Source organism: Phacochoerus africanus, chromosome 1 (genome assembly GCF_016906955.1).
Source record: "Phacochoerus africanus isolate WHEZ1 chromosome 1, ROS_Pafr_v1, whole genome shotgun sequence".
NCBI classification, from domain to species: domain Eukaryota; kingdom Metazoa; phylum Chordata; class Mammalia; order Artiodactyla; family Suidae; genus Phacochoerus; species Phacochoerus africanus.
The window spans coordinates 111571354-111589917 of record NC_062544.1 but is presented as its reverse complement, the minus strand read 5'-3'; the positions used below and the strand labels follow the sequence as shown (position 1 = coordinate 111589917).

Here is an 18564-nt window from a genome sequence, read left to right as displayed (position 1 = left end):
GGCGGTTTCTGTCTCTTTTTTCTTCCAGTCTTCCTCTATTTTGCCTTGCCTCCCTCTCATTCAACTCCCCCCACTCCCTTTTTCCTTCTTGTTCTTCCTCCTCCTTCCTCCACCTCTCTCTCTCTAAAATATATCCATGTCTAAGAGTTCCAACTGCGGCACAGTGGGATAGGGATCCAGCATTGGCACAGCTGTGGCGAACGTTGCAGCTGCAGCTTGCATTTGATCCCTGGCCCTGGGAACTTCCATATGCCATAGGTGTGGCAAAAAGAAAGAAAGGAAGGAAGGAAAGAAAGAAGGAAGAGAAAGAATCCGTATCATGCTTTTGTGGCTCTCTTTCTCTGGGTTTCTCTGTCTCTTTATCTGTCTTATTTTCTTTCTCACTCTTTCTGTGCCTCTGTCTCAGTTTTCTTGGTTCATTCAGGCTTTCTTCTTGTCCCTTCATCTCTGTCTCTGTCTCTCTCTGTCCCTAGCCTCTCTAATCTCTACCTTGCAGCCTCTCTGTCTCTGCATTCCCCATCTGTCTCTGTCCATTGGTCAGAGCCGACCAGAGCCCCTGCCCTGAGTCCGTTTTCTCCTCGCAGCCTGACCACATGATGACCAGGTGGGCTCTGCTGGTGCTGATGATCCTGACATTGGCCAGGACCCTGCTTGTCCCAGCAAACCCACTCCCAGGCTTTCAGCTCCTCCCTCAGAACTTTCCCCAGGTCACTCCCTGCCCTGTGACCTCAGAGAGCCCATCAGCCAGCACCACAGGCCCCTCTGCAACTTGGGGGCACCCCAGCCCTGGCCCCCACCCTGGCTCCCGCATCACCCTCTCCCTGGATGTCCCTCTCGGCCTCCTGCAGATCTTACTGGAGCAGGCCCGGGCCAGGGCTGTGAGGGAGCAGGCTGCTGCCAACGCCCGCATCCTGGCCCATGTTGGTCGCCGCTGAGCCTGAGGGAGGGGCTCACAATGCTGGAGCCACCCGAGATGGGGAGTCCCGGAGCGGCAGAGCTGTATGGTACTATATCTGGGCATGGTGCATCTGGACTCCACCACATGGGGTCACTGCCATGTGGTGTCATATCACCTAAAGTGCTTCACAGAGTCGCAGTGTGTCTGGACAGCCTGGATGTTGCCATGTCAGGTCACCAAGTGGAGCCTTGCCGTTCCTAGGAGCCCCACAGACTTACAGTATGTCTGGACAGCCTGGACGCTATCATGGAAGGTTACTATCACATGGTCTCGTCACATCTGGGTTCCACAGTCACAGAGCATCTGGACAACATCACTTGTGGTCACTGACATGTCTCTTTCAAGAACCTCAACACGAGAGTCTATGGCTGCATTGGAGACCAGCTTGCCTAAGACTAGACCCTCGGGTCTTCCCTGCCCCTCACTGGTCACCACACAGAGAAGTGCTGGTGGAGGGTCACAAGCATGTTTTTGTGCCCAGTGAGGCAGTACCCACTCCAGACAAGTGGGGCCATCAGGGGTATCTCTAAGCATGGATTGATGGTCGTATGTGTGAGGTCTGTGGCTGTGGCAGCCTTGCTTTGTGTGTGGGAGCATATGTGTGTATGTGTGAGCAAGGTGAGGGCGTGTGAGGGGGCTGGGAGGAACAGGTGCTTGTCCTTCAAACCTGCATGAAGCATGCTCAACACATAGACAGGCACTGTCTTACCACACCCCTGCATACCCAGCCTCCACCCCGACACACAGGGCTAAAGGAGGAGGAGCTCAGGCTGCTGGGACTCCTGACCCAACTGTCCCTTCTTTGTCAAATGGGCAAACACACTCACCTTTCCAAGCCTTGGTTTTCTCCTCTGTAAAGCATAGTAATGCCACCAGGTGTCTTGTGAGCACCGAGTGATGCAGTCTGACATGCAGAGAGAGCTCAATAAATGCAGAGACCAGAGAACGGGAGAGAGAAGAATCACCAGGCAGTGACACACAAGGGTGGAGTCATAGCTGGCTACGCTGCCCCTCTGCCCACTCCCCCCACCCCAATTTCACTGACCCATCCCTTGATGTGGAAAGGGTGGGTTTTGGCTGATCTCACAATCCCAACTCTATTGCTGGGCTGGAGATGGGACTGACCTGGAGAGTGCAGACAGGCTTGTCTGCAGATGGGGCAGATAATCTGGGTAGTGTAGACAACTCCAGCTGGAGCAGAGGGCAGACACCCGGCTCTGGCTGGAGAGGTAGTACTGTCGGAAGTGAGGCTGCCTGGCCGGGGCACTGACGAGATCTCAGTTTGTAAGCAGCGCGGGGGGTGGGGTGGAGGCGGGGCCCAAGGAGGGGTTGGAGAGGCGGGGCCAGCGGGCAGGCTGCCTCTCCGGAGCCTGGGGGGCGGGGCTGCCCGACTCCAAGCCGCAGGGGGCGGTGGCCCAGGCCAGTTCAGTTGCAGGATGAACCGAGGCACGGAAGGAGGCAACTCCCTGACAGGACTCGGGTCAAGGAGCAGCAGGCGGGGTAGGCTCGGAGCCGGGTGGAGAGGGTGGGAGGACTGGGAAAAGACCTGGGCGGTGTGAGGGTGGTGCTAGAAAGGGTGTGAGAGTGTTGGGGGTCTCTCCAGGAATAGGGGTGCTCTGAGGGAGTATCAATCTCTCGGCGGCATGGAGGAGTGGGAACACTGTTGCCTTACAGGGGAGAGGGAGCTGGGCCAAGTGGGGGGACTATAAATAGCTTCTTCCTCCAGTCTAGGGAGAGGGCCAGCCAGCTGGAGCTGCCTGGGGGCCTCGTCCTCTGCCCTTTGCTGGCCTCCAAGTGGTCATGTTTGTCCAGGTCTTCCCTCAGGGGTCATGCCAGTCTGGGGAGCTCCAGAGGCCCATTTGGGAAGCTTTTTATATGATGTGACTGTAGCCCTTAAACCAGCATTTCTAGAGCACCTACTGTGTGCCTTGTGTGGGTCCTGAGCTGCCCTAAACACCTACTGTGTGCTCTGTTCCAGTCATGAACCTCTTAAACCCTTACTGTGGGCCCTAGCTGGTCCTGAGTCACCTCGAGCCCCTACTGTGTGTCCTGTGTCTGGCTGAAATCAACAAGCATAGATCAGGGTCCACGGGCTGCTTGGTCACCCCCAAGTTGGAACCTCACACCCTGTGTGAGCTCTGGACACAGGGAGACTCAGGAAGATCCTTGGCTAGAGATGGCCAGAGGAAGCTGGGACTCCTGGAAACTCCCCAACCTCTGGTGGCAGTACAGGGAGAGGGGAGGAGGGGAATAAAGGGAAAGGGAGGCAGCAGAGAGCAGCAGGCCTCACGCAGTTGGCCCCGGGTGTAGGGCTTGTTAGTGTGTATGTGCACTCGTGGCTGTGTGCACACTGTGCTTTCATGCACTGGTGTGTGTGGGTCTGTGTGGTGTGCACTGAGGTCCCTGGGCCTATGTGCTGCAAAGCATGGTTTGGCGGTTTGGCCAGGATGGGCCAGCAGATACAGGGACTGGGAAGAGTTTGAGCATAGAGGACTGAGGATTGAGGACTCTGGTCATCCTAGTCCTAGGACACTGGGAAAAGGACCAGTGGTCAGTGCAGAGGGCACCACAGGAGCCCTCCAGGGCCAGGCCAGGTGTGTTCTCAGCAGGGAAGAGCTGAGCAGGACGTGTTCACACACCGGCACACACTGACATCTCAGCACATTTCCCACCCCTGGGTCAGGAGGGCTGGCTCACTCTGGGATGGCCCCAAGGAGGGAAAAGCCACAGGGGCCAGTTATTCCAGTGGACATCTATCGACGCTGAGGGAGCAGAAAGCCAGGAGAGCATTTCAATGGAGCAAACGTGTAGGAACGCGGGTGTGGAGGTGGGATGTGTGGTTATAGTCCAAGGTGTGGGAGGTGAGGTTTTGAGAGGCTGGGAGTTGAACTGAGTCTATCCTGCCCTGTGGGCTAGCAGCTGTGTGACGGCTTTCCCCCTTCCTCAGTTTCCTACCTGGGAAATGGGGCCGTGGGAGGGGCGATGGCCCCCAGAGCAGATACAGACCCTGGCCTTGAAGAGAGGCCCCAGGATTCTCCTGCTGTTGACTTGTGGCCTCTCACTGGATACAGAGATTTGGGAAGGTATGTCTGGGTCATTCCAGGGTCAGAGTGTTTGGGGAAGAGTGGGAGGTGTGGAGCCACTGCTTTTCCTGGGAAGCCAGACTCAGACTGTCTGGACGTAGGGATGGCTTCCCAGACATGGCCCTGGCCTCCCGCCCTGCCCTGTCTCTTCCTTATCCCTAGCCTTTGACTAACATTCCAAGAGGTTGAGGAGGAGAATGGCAGGCCTGAGAAGGTAGCGGGTGTCTAGGGTGTTAGAGGAGGAAGCCTTTGCAGTTGGTGCTGGGGGTTGACAGGGTGTGGGTGTGTGGTGACAAGGTCTCTGAGGCCAGCATGGCCCCAGGATGGCCTTGACAATGGCCGAGAGACAGACAGGAGGGCTGTCAGGAACAGAATGACTGGCTTTGGAGAAGTAGGAAGCGAGTGGGAGGCCACCAGGGGCATCCTGCTCATCAGGAGCTGCCCATGGGTGTGCCAGCTGCTGGGCATGAGGCAGAGGGAGGTGGAGGGTGGACAGCCAAGGAGGCTGAAGAAAGAGGAAGTCGTTGACTCTGTCTGAGGCAGGGCATTCCCCGGGGAAGCAGCTTGAGCTGCTTCCAGGGAAGGTCTGCGTGGGCTTCCAGCAGGTGGACTTTCTTAACCTTATTTCCTGTGAAGTGGGCAAGACATCTCTATCAGACATCTTAAGAGTCCTTCCAGGCTCTGAAGGACTGGGCTGTCACTTGGAGAACTGGCCCGAGGCAGAGGTGTGGCAAGGAGGGCAGAGGGTGGGGTGCTCCCCCCATAGCCTACTGGATGGAGCCTTTTCTCCATGCCCCAGCCCTGGATCCTGGCTGGGTACACATTAGGCAGAGGGAACTTGATACAGTGATCCTGCCAGGGAATGTGGTGGAGGGCATCGCTAGGGGGCAGTATGAACCAGGTTGGAGCAGTGTGGGCCAAGGCCTGGGGCAGAAATTGTACAAAGCAGAAGCGGCTGGGTTGAGGAGACAGAGGAGGTGGGACAAGGGAGAATCAGCCGGGTGTTCTGAATTGTTGGCTCTCTCCCTTGCTTCTTACCTCTGCTACATTTTTAGAGACAGGCTGGGGATAAATAGCACAATCAATGATAAAACACTGATTTAACACTTTAAAATGGATTTCTCAGAAACTGACACATTTAATCCATACCGGAATCTCATTAAGATTGATGACAGTGTGTATTCCATTTTCCTGATGAAGAGGAAGGGGCTCCTTTAAGAAAAAATGTGTAAACTTTTGATTTAATGTGTAATCGATATTGGATTTCCCTCGTGGTGCAGCAGGTTAAGGTTCTGGCATTGTCACTGCATCAGCTTGGGTCACTGCTGTGGTACAGATTCCATCCCTGGCCTGGGAATTTCTACATGCCGCTGGTGCCGCCAAAAAAAAAAAAAAAAAAAAGGCAAAGAAAAGAAAAGGAAAATCCTGGAAGGAGAAGTAAGATATTGTCAGGCTCACTGAGTCCCCTGGGAGCTTGGTTACTACGGCCTGCTCACGTGCTCCAGGTGAGCTCCTCAGCATCTAAAGCAAAGTGAGAAACACAATCAATTTTGAGATTTGTCCATGAGATAGAGGACCTTTTTCAGTGCGGTTGAACAGGTTGCTCTTGTGAGCCGCGGAGAGTCCCGGTTCGAGCAGACAAGAGGGTCAGAGTTCAATGCAGGTGGGGCCGGTGATGAGAGTTACGCAGGGGCCGCAAGGCTGGTCCTGACCAACCAAGCTCTGTGGGTCACTCAGGCCTTCCCCCAACGCAGGCAAACCCCTTCTCTAGGGGGCCCTGAGATCTCGCAGAACAGGAAGAGGAGCCAAGGGTATCTGGGGTCAAGGCTGGCGAGCCCAGAGAGGGGGCGTGGGTGAGGCCTATGCAAATTAGCAGGGTCGTGGTGGATGTGTTGAGCTCTGACATCCAGGGCGGGGCCTGCACTATCCAAGCCTGGCACCTGTGCGGAGCTGCGCATGCGCCTCCTCTATCCTATAATAAAGGGCGGGCCAGCTTGGTCCAAAACAAGCTCAGAAGCGAGTTGGGCATGCGTAGTCAAAGACCAGGCCCTCTTCTGTTGGGGTGGAGCCTTCTCGCACTGGGGCGGGGCTTGTGGGGAGTTGGACTAGCGTCAGCGTGGCTTCAGGAGGGGAGGGGCTGAGAGGCGGGGCCTCGAGTGGCCCGAGGTGGCCCCGCTGCTGGGTTGGTAGCGGCGGCGCAGTCCTACTCATCCCAGCTCCAGGATGGCGTCCCCCCGGGAATTGACCCAGAACCCCCTGAAGAAGATCTGGATGCCATACAGCAATGGGCGGCCCGCTCTGCACGCCTGCCAGCGCGGTGGTGAGGCGGGGTTTATGGGGAAAAGGGAGGGTGGTGCATAGGTATGGGTAGTGGTCTCCCTTGGAGAGGGAACTGGAAACAGGTGGGGGACCGGGGACAGGTGAGACTGCTGTAACTGGTGGGAAGGGAGCAGGAACAGATGGGAGGCCTGGGACAGGTGCAGCAGAGCGCGAGGCAGACGGCAGATATGTGGCGTCTCTGCTCAGCAGGGGGTAGGTGTGGCCGCCATCACCTCAGGGAGGGCTCAGGAGCCTTTGCACATCACTCTGTACCCATCAGCTCAGGCCAGGGGAGGACTCAGAGCCTGTGGCCCTGCCTTCGCTGCTGACCAGAAAGCTTAGGCCGGATGGTCAGACCCAGGACTGAGCTGTGTTGATCCTAGGAAAATTTCTTGGCTTCTCTGAGCCCGGAACTTTCAAAGGCCCAAAGGAGGGAAGACCCATCTCTGGGCCTGAAAGCCAGTTTTGGGAGGAATTGCAGGGAAGTGCAGATGTGTTCAGGATAGACAGAACACTTTGTTCTATGAGCCTGTCTTTGTGTTTGTCCATGAGTGTGTAAGCATCCAGGTGGGCTTGTGGGTGAGTGGTAAAATTGGAGGGTAGGAACGTCTGGGAGAAATGCTGAAATTCATGGAATTGTTAAGGGGCTTGCCTTTCCTGGGGTCCTAGGTGTTTAATCCACTCCATTGATTTTTCTACTTGTCTTTAAATGAGTCTGCAACTTTTTTTTTTAACCAAGAAAAATAAAGAATTATTTTAGAAGTAATTGAAACATTGTAATGAATTTGCAAGTTGGCAAGGTCCTCAGAGAACATCCAGTCCAGCTCCTAGTACAGCTTTGGAAACAGAGGTCAGGAGATTGTGTTCTGTGCTGGGGTCTCCCGGCACTCCTGACCTGCGTGCATGATAGGAGAGGAGAGGAGCGAGCGCTTGGTGTTTGTTTTGCTTTGAGGCTAGCCCAGGGGCCTTGGCTTTGACCAAGATGTGAGTCCTGGGGGAGGAGTATGTGTATGCCTTACCACACTGTGGGTCCTGGTAGGGGTGGCTGTGGCTTTGATCAGACATTCTAGTAGGTTGTGACTCTGGCCTGCACAGTAGGTCCTGGTGCTGTCCTGAGCCTGTGATCCTGCTTTTAGCCTTGGCCGTAGCTTTCCAGTCAGAACTCAAGTCCTGAGGGGCTTTGGCAACACCCTAGCCAGCCCTCCTTCCAGACTTTTCTGGAGGTGTGGAGGGCCAAGGCCCTTCCTCTTGTGCTCCTAGCCAGTTTGTGTTAGGGCTGTGTTGTCCTAACTGGGGGGTGGCCTCTGTTATTACACACAGAGGCAGGAGTGAGAATGTGGACTTTGGAGGCAGGAACACTCAAGCTGCCTCGTGGCTCAGCTGGGTGACCTTGGGCCAAGAACTGCCCCTCTGGTCTCAGGTTCCTTGTCTGTCGGACTGAGACAGTCATCATCCTTGCCCTATAAAGCTGCAGTGAGCCACTTGATAAGTGTTTGATAAGTGGTAGCACATATATTTTCTCACTGTTCTCTGTTTGCTTCTTTATACCTCAGTCAGGGACTGAAGCATCAGCAGCTCTGAGCTACTCCTGTTCCAGGTGGCAAAGGAGCTGAGACCCAATGGGCAGGGGGACTTGCCCAGAGCTCACCGCCCCTTGGGCAGGGCCTGGTCTTCTCCAAGCTCCTAGTATGCGACTACAATGTGACTCTGGCCTGAGCAGAAGGGCTTGTGGGCCAAGGCGGCACAGGAGGGCTTCCTGGAAAAGGAGGCAGCACCCAAGAGCCTAAAGATGAGACCCTGAAGACTGTGTGGGAGTTTGGGCCCCAGACTAGAGTCCCAGAGTTCACAGAAAGGAGAGAGGAAGCAGTGAATGAACATGGAACCAGCACCTCAGGTTCTGAGCCTGCCTTTGTGCAGCATGATACTTTCTGCATGGTGGGCTTCTAACTAGGTTGGAGGACCCCAACGCCAGGTGGGGACCTGAGGGTTGGGGTGGGTGCAAGTTGACTTGATCACAGGGCTTTAGAGAGAAGAGGATATGGGCCTACCACTTGTCCGTGCCGTGTGGTGAGTTGTCTTTGGGGTCTAGTTCCAGCTGCTCAGGGCACCAGAGGCTGCTTGGTTGAGAGATGTTCCCTGCCTCCTCTACCCCCACTCTCCACTAGCAATTCTTCCTCTTTTTGGTAAAATTGAGAGCTGCTCAGAGGGCCCGGAAGCTGTTACCTTCCTGGTCATTGACCTAGAGGGGCTCTGGGGGCAGATGGGTGGGGGGTGGAGAGGAGACTTGGGGAACATGGCAGAAAGGACAGTGCTTGATGGCTTTTCTTAGCCAAAAGGTGGCAAGACTATTTGGATAAGGACACAGCTGGTGTGAGCACAGGACAAGAGGACAGATGACTTTCTGTCCCCTCTGAACAGAACAGTGATGCCAGGCTGCATTTTATTTAAAAGAGCTCTCCCTTCCCCAGCCCGTGTCAGGTAAGTGGGAGAAGGTGCAGGTCAGGACTCAGTTCTGGAACCCACTCCAGGGACGAGTGGCGGCCCCTGCAGAAGCATCACTGGAAAGTAGTCACTGTCCAGCACCAGGCTTGTCTCAGCCTCTAGACCCCTTGGGTTCCTTTGGCCTTGAGCAAATTTACAGCAAATTTATAGGAACTAGTGAGAGAAGCTGAGTTGCCACATCTTCTGATTTCCTCCCGCACACGCCCCATGTCCTAAAGTGTGTGTTTGTTGCAGTTGCTCACTGGCAAGGTCCTGAGGACCCAGAGCTGCCGTTCCAGCTGCACGCCCCAGCTCACCTGGTCCATGTGCCCTCAGTTCAAGTGTGTTCCCTCTGTGTGGGCCTCGGTTTGCAATTTCTCCATTACTGGAACTTTCCCAGTGTTTTGCTGTTGTAAGCAGGGCTGTTGTGAATGCACTTGTACTTTGATTTTTCTTTTGGGTCCTTTCCTTGGGATCTTATCTTGAGGAACAGAGATGATAGGTAATTTATTGCTCTTGTTTTGTACCCAGCTCTGATTTGCTGCCTTGCCTGCCCACCATGGCTGTGCATGGGCTGTTCTGGGGTGGGGGGATGCTGTCAGCAAATGCTGTGGGAGGAGACCAGGGTCGGGGGTGGGGGGTCACTGGGATGACAGAAGATATGATGAGGGGATGCAGAACCCCAGGCCTGAGGTCTTAAGAAAGCCCCTGAGGGAGCAGTGGGAAGGGGTGGCCTCACTGGGGAGCAGGATGGGTGTATTTGTCCCCCACCGTGAGGAGCTGATGCACTGCCCTGCTGTTGCTTGGGAGCCCTGTACAGCTGGCTAGGAATTGTGCAAGCAGCTGAGTCCCCAGAATCACTTTCCTGGCCCTCAGGATGCAGGGGCTTACCTAACTTGTTTTTCTCTCGCCTTAGCCAATGCTGAGGTTTTTCTGCAAGTTTGCTCACTCTTGCTCACTGTCCTCCTCTGTGTCTGAGGCCTGCCCCTGTGGCCTCTGCCCTCCAGCAAGGGAGACAAGTTGAAGGGTGGGCCCTGCAGTCTGTCTAAGGAGGACTACTGGGTGAAGGCACTTGCAGAGCCATGTAGACAAAGGAGGGGCAGTGACAGGTCCCCACATTTATTCATCTGTCTGCTGTGGTTTCACCTGGCTCAGGTCCTGAGGACAGTGAAAGAGAAACTTCCTGAGGCTTCTGGGGTGAGGCCTCACGGAAAGCTGAGCTGCATTGCGTGAGACTGGCAGTTCTTTGATATCCTGGTGTCTGTCACAGCTGGCCAAGAATTGGGGGGCTGGATCTGAACTCTTGCCTGCCTCCAGCCTTGGCAGCTTCTCTTTTGGCACACTGACCTGGTGGCACATGGGATGGTGGTGGGTGGCCATCAGAGGGACTGCCCTTGTGGGCATTGGCCCGGGTCTCTGGTCTCAGCCCCTTTGGGTCCTTACGTGATGAGTTTCAAGAGGTCTCCCTCCCCTTTCCTGCTGACAATTTTTTTTTTTTTCTTTTTTGGCCACCCTGCAGCGTATGCAATTCCCAGGCCACAGTTGTGACCTTTGCCGCAGCTGCGGCAATGCCAGATCCTTTAACCCACTGTGCTGGGCTGGGAAACTAACCTGCGTCCTGGTGCTGCAGAGATGCCAGGATCCTGTTGCACCATAGCAGGAACTCACCTGCCCACGATTTTTGAGTGCCATCTCTGTGCTGGACGCCAGGATCCCTGAATGGCTCAGACACTGCAGGGCTGCTTTTGCTCTGAGTGATCAGTTGCAGGGAGCAGACTCCTTGGTGCGGTGACTGGGTTATGGGGACGGGCGCACCAGGAGGGTATGGAGGTGTCTTGGAGGAAGGACTCAGGAGGAAGCAGCCTTTGAGCTGGGCTTTGTAGGTGATGAGATATCCCTCCCAGGGAGTGGAAGCAGTGGTACTGTGGAGTGGGAATGCCTGAATGACTGTTGGGGTGGGGACTCAGATTCCTGGAAGACAGCAGGGAGTTGAATACCCCACTGGGTTTTGGCTCTATCCTGAGTGCCAACGGAATTCCCCAGAAGTGTTTAGCCAGGGGCATGGTGGCTCCAGCTTTACATCTGGTGCACAGGCTAAGGGCTGGTGTGTCTGCTGGAGCCCATATGGGCCTGGGGAGCAGGGGCATGCCAGGGGTGGTTAGAGACCAGGGTCTGAGGGTGTTCAGGGAGCTCTCTGATGCCAGGAGCCTGGAAAGGCACATCCGATGCAGGTCCTGTGCCCTGAGCCCGAGGAACCCTGGACAGAGAGGGAGGGGCACACTGGGAGGGGTCCTGGCCTCAGACACTGTGCTCCTTGCCTTTCAGTTTGCATGACCAACTGCCCAACGCTCATTGTCATGGTGGGGCTGCCTGCCAGGGGCAAGACCTACATCTCTAAGAAGCTGACTCGCTACCTGAACTGGATTGGCGTGCCCACGCGGGGTGAGCCTGGGCCTTGGCTTTCCATAGGGGCTTTGAGACTTTGTGGGGGAAGGGAGGAGGAGCAGCAGTGATGAGGGTGGGTCATGGTCAGAGGTTGGGGAGGGATGCTGCTGTATGAAAACTGAGCCTTTCCTTTCCCCCAGAATTCAACGTTGGCCAGTACCGCCGGGACATGGTCAAGACGTACAAATCTTTCGAGTTTTTCCTTCCAGACAACGAAGAGGGCCTGAAAATCAGGAAGTGAGTGTGTGTGTGTGAGTATGTGTTTACAGAGAAGGCCCTGGAGCCTAGTCGCCAGAGATGACCTGGCTGCTCCTGAGCCCTGGCCTTGCTCTGCCCGAGACCAGACAGGGCTGTTCTCTTGATCTCTCAGGATGTGGGACGGGTGGGATGTGATGGGTTTAGGGACTAATGGAGAGAGAGTGTGCCCTGTTGGTGGCTCGCCTTACCCTGCCCTGCTGGGTGTCTGTGGGAGAGGAGGATGGGGCTTCAGGGAAATGGTGAAAGCTTAACCAGGGCAGGTTGAGGCCAGCTTCATAGAGGCCACACTCGTTTATCCCAGGCCCTTCGTGGGGATGAGCTCTGACAGGGAGGGGAGCTCAAGGCAATGCAGAGGTACAGGCCTCAGTGGATGGAGCAGAGTGGGAGTGGGACCACCTCCTGGTACCGTCTTGCAAAGCCAGAAGAATCAGGCCTGGAACTGGGTTCTTTCCTCCCTTTGCCCCAGTAAAAGCCCCCTAAGGATCTCTGGAGAATACCTGGCATGGATCAGGTAGGCCTTGGCTTTTCTTTGAAGTGGTCTCAGTGTTGCTGGGTGACTAGATGGAAATTTGCATGATACTCTCACCCCCTATTCACACTTGAATTGAGTGCTTCCTCAAGAGAAACTGAGTACCAGCTGTGGTCTGAGGAGCTAAGCTATGCTCTTCTTGGCAGATGTCAGCTTAGGGGGCCAAGAAGCTTCTTTGCTCTTGCTCTGGGCCCGGTCATGGTGGGAGGGCTTTGAACAGAAGCTGGCCCAGTTCTAGTGACCTCCCCAAATCAAGTAGAGCTCCAGGCGTGGAGCCAGAGACTGTTGTTGCCATGGGCCTGCTTCCTCTCTGGCCACCAGGGGACAGAAGCGCCCCACTGTGGGGCTTGGCTTTTCAGTGCCTCTGCTCTTGGGTCCACTGCTTTGCTAAGAAGGGGAGGGGTCTCACATGCAGACCTCTGAACTGAATTGTGGGTAAAACTCAGAGTGGGCCTTCTGGTGATATCAACCTAGACAAAAGGGAGGGGATGACACTTGAACTTCTTCTGTGTGCTGGGTGTGTGAGGCCCATTGCTACTCCTCCCTGCATTTTACATATGAGGAAACTGAGGCTAGAGAGTCTCACACAAGATACCAAGAAACTTCACAGAGCTCAGACTTAAATCAAAGTCCATATGCTAACAAAAAGTGTCCATCATTCCAGTATTACACAGATAGTTGATCAAAGGTGTTGGGGGAAAGTGACTCACGGCTTGGTGTCACAAAGTAAGACACACGAACACAGGGAGATCTCGACAAGTTTCTTCTTCTTTTTTTTTTTTTTTTGTCTTTTGTCTTTTTAGGGCCGCTCCCGCGGCATATGAAGGTTCCCAGGCTAGGGGTCTAATCTGAGCTATAGCCGCTGTCCTATGCCACAGCCATAGCAACACCAGATCCGAGCCGCTTCTGTGACCTACACCACAGCTCACGGCAACACCGGATCCTTAACCCACTGAGCAAGACCAGCAATCAAATGTGCAATCTCATGGTTCCTGGTTGGATTTGTTTCCGCTGTGCTATGACAGGAACTCCAAGGCTTTACTTTTGCAGAAGGGTGCAAATGTTCCCTTTCAGTGACAAGCAGGCAAGCAAGCAAGCACTAGAGAAGGAAGAACCCACTATTTATCCCTAATGCAGGCAGTACATCTGTCCCCTTCCCATTGGTCAGGTTAGGGTGCACATTCTTCTCGGTTGGCTAATTTGAAATAAACTCTTACTGGGAGGAGAGGGAAAAGGGGAGGGGTGGAGGAGGGTGTCTTAGGCAAAGCCGGAACAAAATGGAGTAATCACGGCTTCCTTTGATAGAAAAGACATATGTTAATTCTCACAAAGGTTGTATCAGGGAGTTTCTGCTGTGGCACAATAGGTTAAGAATCTAGGAGTTCCCATCATGGTGCGTCGGAAACGAATCTGACTAGAAACCATGAGGTTGTGGGTTTGATCCCTGGCCTCACTCAGTGGGTTAAGGATCTGGTGTTGCCGTGAGCTGTAGTATAGGTTGTAGACGTGGCTTGGGTCTGGCGTTGCTGTGGCTGTGGCTGTGGCTATGGCTGTGGTGTAGGGCGGCAGCTGTAGCTCTGATTAGACCCCTAGCCTGGGAACCTCCATATGCCGTGGGTGTGGCCCTGGAAATACAAAAAGACAAAAAAAAAAAAAGAGAGAATCTGACATGGCTGCAGCTCTGGAGTAGGAGGTTGCAGCTGCATTTTGAGATTTCAATCCCCTGGCCTGGGAACTTCATATGCTAAGGGTACAGCAAAAAAAAAAAAAAAAAAAAGTCTCACAGATAATTGACAAAATAGAAAGATCAGACTTTTTAAAAATTGGAAACCTGGAGTTCCCATTGTGGCGCAGCAGAAATGAATCCAACTAGTATTCATGAGGATGTGGGTTCAATCCCTGTCCTTGCTCAGTGGTTTGTGGAACCAGCATTGCTGTGAGCTGTGGTGTAGGTTGCAGATGCTGCTTGGATCCCTGTTGCTGTGGCTGTGGTGTAAGCCAGTGGCTACAGCTCCGATTAGACCCCTAGCCTGGGAACTTCCATGTGCCACAGATGTGGTCCTAAAAAGCAAAAAAAAAAAAAAAAAAAGGAAAACCTGAGAAGAAAAGCCTGCATTTCCTGTAGGCCCAGGTGCTGACACATTGTTAGGTTCTTGGAACTGCACAGTGTGACAGTCTGTCCCTGTCGCTGGGCATAGTAGGATGTCTGTAAGAGGGCATGCCAGCCACATGTACACACACCATCAGGCACGGTCGAACTCGTGCACGCAGTCTCATAGCACACACAAGCCCTGTGAGTACACATCTCACTATACATGAGAGAATCTACACACCTGGGTACCTGCACGTGTAATTTCTCAGACTCGTACATGACAGTACCAGTCACCTCACACCCAAGGGCCCATCTACACACACTTGCAGACGTCACGTGCATTCACATGTGGCAGGGGTGATTTGCTAGGATGACTTACAGGACTCAGCATGTGGTTTTCCTCCTGGCTAAGACTTAGCACAGTCAGCATAGGGAAAAGGTTCTTGGGGTGAAGTGCGGAGGAGACCAGGTGCAGCATCCAAGAGTCTGCCTCCCCGTGGACTCACACAGGATGCACCGAATTCTTCCAGCATTACGTTGTGACCACACATTTGTGGTGTAGTCTACAAGGGAAGCTCTTCAGAGACGCTATGCCCAGGGCTGCTCTGGGGGCCTGTCACATATGCACCCCATTCCTGGCTTGTACCAACATTCCAGAATCCCCAAAGGAAAGCAGGTGTTTGGTAAAAACCATATTGTTTGTGTAAACTGTCTAGACACAGCGAAGCCTTCTTGTTTTTTAGGGAAAGTTTATTTGTGCGGAGAACTGTTGACTGTTTAGGTTGCCAGACTTGCAAGCAGGCCTTTCAAAGGACAGGATTCTCAGGCCTGTGAGGTTAACTTTTCACACATGCAGCCACAACGTAGCAGGGTAGGCATACACACACATGCATACCCCAAATACACACACACACTTGTGGATCTCAGGCACATGTGTGGGCACATACACACTTGTGCTCAGTGTATGCACATTATGGATATGTGCGTACACATAGTCACATACTATAGGAAGGCGTGTACCCGTACCACATGTATGCACATGCGCATTCACACACTGCATATCTTCTGCGAGTGTTTGGGTTTTTTTGTTTTTGCTTTTTTGTCTTTTTAGGGCTGCATGTGTAGGTTCCCAGGCTAGGGTTCCAGTTGGAGCTGCAACTGCTGGCCTACACCATAGCCATAGCAACACCAGATCTGAGCGTCTGCCACCTACACCACAACTCACGGCAACGCTGGATCCCCAACCCACTGAGCAAGGACAAGGATCCAACCTGTGTCCTCATGGATGCTAGTTGGGTTCTTTAACCTCTGAGGCACAACGGGAACTCCTCCTCTGCACATGTTTGAACACACATAAAAATCTATAATCGTACACACGGATGTGTACACACCTACCCTGTGTGCACATGTACACGTTCAATCACACCTCTGCCTTTTCAGTCACATACTACACATGAGGGCTTGGGGACACTGGGATGTTTCCTTTGACACCAACTGGTGTCCAACAATTCAGTTCAGTTCTGACCTTGGCTACCTGGCATTAGTGTCAGTTCCCACAGATTAAGGGCTCAAGCCCTCAAGACTGCCCCCACTTCACACCCAAGTCTTAAGTTCCTGGGGGTCACTTGTACTTCTGACTAACTGGCTATAAATTGGGGGTGCCCCCAACCCCCTCTTCAGGTTCAGTAATTTGTTAGAGCAGGTTGCTGTTCTAGCTCACAGAGCTCAGGAGCAGACTTGAGTTGTATTTACCAGTTTGTTATAAATGGTACAACTCAGGAAGAGCCACATGGAAGAGAGGTGCACAGGCAAAGGGAGAGGGCAGTGCAGGGAACTTCAGCCCTCAGGGCCCGTACCCCCCATTCCTAGAGGGTGGTGGGTGGGGCTGAAAGTTCCAACCCTTCAGTCACTTTCTGGTGACCAGCCCCTGGCTGAGGAAGTCTAGGGGCCCCACCTTGAATCCCTTCAATAGCATAAACTCACTCGGGAAGTTCTCTGTTGACTGAAAAAAAATTCACAACCAAAATGTTGTGAATTATGTTTTATTCAGCTAATGAAACTGAGAACTTAAGGAGTTCCCACTGAGGCGCAAGGGGATTGCTGATATCTCTGGAGCACTGGGACACAGGTTCCATCCCCAGCCCAGCACAATGGGTTAAGGATCCCGGCATTGCTGCAGCTGCAGTGTGGATTGCAACTGCGGCTCAGATCTGATCCCTGGAAACTCCGTATGCTTTGGGGTGGCCAAAAAAACTGAGGACTTAAGCCCAGAAGACAAACTCTCACATAGCTCTGAGGGACTGCCCTGCAGAGGTAAGAGAGGTGCCAGGATAATGAGTTTTTGCAACAAAAACCAGGCAGTCAGAACATCAAAAGATGGTTGTTAATTAAAGTAAAACAGACATCTCAAGTTAACAAATTTAGCACTTTTCTATGTATGTGAAGATGCAAGAGTTGGGCTCATGGAAACCATTCCTTGGATGTGCACTTCTTTTATTTTTTTAGGGCCACACCCATGGCATATGGAAATTCCCAGGCTAGGAGTCCAATTGGAGCTTCAGCTGCCAACCTATGTCACAGCCACAGCAATGCCAGAGAGCCTCATCTGCTACCTGCATAGTAGCTCACAGCAGCACTGGATCCTTAACCCACTGAGCAGGGCCAGGTACTGTATCCAAGTCCTCAAGGATACTGTAAATCAGGTTTATTACCGCTCAACCACAAGGGGAACTCCGTGGGATTATTTATTTATTTATCTATTTAGTCGACTTTTAAAAAAATGCACAACTTGAAAGCTGAGAGTTAAGTTTTATTTGGGGCAAAATTAGCAGCCAAGCCAGGAAGACAGCATCTCAGGTAGCCCTGAGAAACCACTCCGAGGAGGAAAGGGAGGAGCTAGGATGTATCAGTTTTTGCAACAAAGGGCAGGTAGGAGGAACCAAAGAAGTCTGACTGAGCTCACTGAAATCATTCCTTTGATAGGCATCTCTGCTATCAAGGCCAGTATCCTAAGTTTTCACAGCCTGCAGGACTCACCTGCTCTCACCCTTGGAGGTGACTGCATTCACAGATGACCTGACATTCTTTGTTTATCCTTGACTACAGCCTGGGTGGGCGGGGGTTCAGATAGCTCTGAAATTCCACCCCAAAGAGGAAAGGGGGAATAGCAGGATATGATGAAGGGGAGGGGGAGGTGCATGCAGCACACACACATTTTACAAAAGTTAGTTGCTGATCTCCTGAAGGTCACAAGGGGAAGACATCACCGTGAAGGATTTTAGTGTTTTTCTAGATATGAGGGGATGCAAGAATTGGGCACATAACATCTTCTAAAAATATCTGACGATCTGAAGACCTGTTCTTCCAGGTTTCCCAGAGCACAGAGTACCTCACTCCCGATTTTCACCCTGAGCTCTGCTCAGGGGTGCTTCGGGGTCGACAGCTGCAGTGGCTCATGATTGAATCCACATAGACGCTGAGGGCAAGTGCCAAACTTCAGGTCACAATTTATTTATGTATTTATTTTTTGGATGCACACTTTGGCTCTCTAGGGCTGGTTTGGAGTTCTTTGCCATCATCCTGAGTCCCCTCAGGGTGCACTGGTGCGGGGCAGCTGCAGTGGCTGATGGCTTGATGGCTGCAACGCCCTTTGTTTGCTGATGTGGCAGGTGGCATTCTTAGTCAACATCTCCCTTCTAAGAAAGAAAATTGAACATTAAGCTTTTAATGCAGCTGAATGGGAGCCATTGACAGTGTCTCTCCTCTCCCACCACCACTTACCCACTGCACCTCCAAGGTCTGGTTTTAAAAGTGCTTATTTTGATAATCAGGGAAAATACATGACACTTAGAAATCATGAATATAGCAAAATGGTGGCCTGGGCTTGTATGTGATGAGGTGAAGAGGGAGAGTACAGCAAAGCAGTGTTTCTAAAAGTATTCCTGATGGCTGGGAGCACATAGCCTTCTACCTGTAGGAGCACAGTCAGCAAAACACTGAAAATCTTCCCAAGGAAAGAGAAACCTTGAGAAGAGGGAAGAGGCTGCAGAGGCTTGTCCCTCTCCTGTTTGGTGTGGGACCTCCTGCAGCTGTAGTTAGGTGCTTGGCTGACCCTGTGTTTTCTTTTCTGAAGGCAGTGTGCCCTGGCAGCTCTCCGTGATGTTCGGCGGTTTCTTAGTGAGGAGGGGGGACATGTGGCGGTAAGTCTAACACCCTGGTGACGTGGGGGAGTGACATGTGGGAGCCCCACACGCTTCTCCTTCACTCATAGGACATCTGGAGGGGAAGACAGGGTGTACGTGGCCCTGGGTGCCCCGGGAGGCAGGAGGCAGCTACTATGTAGGAGGAAGCCAGAGGCTGGATGTGGGCCAGGAATTTCCCTCTGGGCTTGTGGTTGTGT

General features: G+C 53.1%; 2 protein-coding genes across 12 annotated transcripts in view; both read left to right on the top strand.

The window, feature by feature from the left end:
* The first annotated feature begins 564 nt into the window (after positions 1-564).
* On the top strand, positions 565-935 carry UCN2 (urocortin 2). The gene has a single exon (XM_047754425.1). The coding sequence runs from the start codon at positions 594-596 to the stop codon at positions 933-935; it is 342 nt and encodes a 113-aa protein (XP_047610381.1). The 5' UTR covers positions 565-593.
* A 1427-nt stretch (positions 936-2362) lies between these two features.
* Positions 2363-18564, top strand: part of PFKFB4 (6-phosphofructo-2-kinase/fructose-2,6-biphosphatase 4) — a 47332-nt gene continuing 31130 nt past the window's right edge. For 3 of the 11 annotated variants that reach the window (XR_007134090.1, XM_047773541.1, XM_047773529.1), the window contains exons 1-6: positions 2394-2458; positions 3906-4041; positions 11167-11283; positions 11427-11523; positions 11846-12055; positions 18298-18364. Coding sequence is in view for 10 of the 11 variants with exons in the window: in XM_047773541.1 (XP_047629497.1) it covers positions 3921-4041; positions 11167-11283; positions 11427-11523; positions 11846-12055; positions 18298-18364 (612 nt within the window). In the remaining variant the exon portion in view is untranslated. Of the gene's footprint in view, positions 2459-3905; positions 4042-6171; positions 6362-11166; positions 11284-11426; positions 11524-11845; positions 12056-18297; positions 18365-18564 lie in introns of those variants that run through there. The other 8 variants (XM_047773580.1, XM_047773570.1, XM_047773618.1 and 5 more) reach the window with 6 other exon arrangements.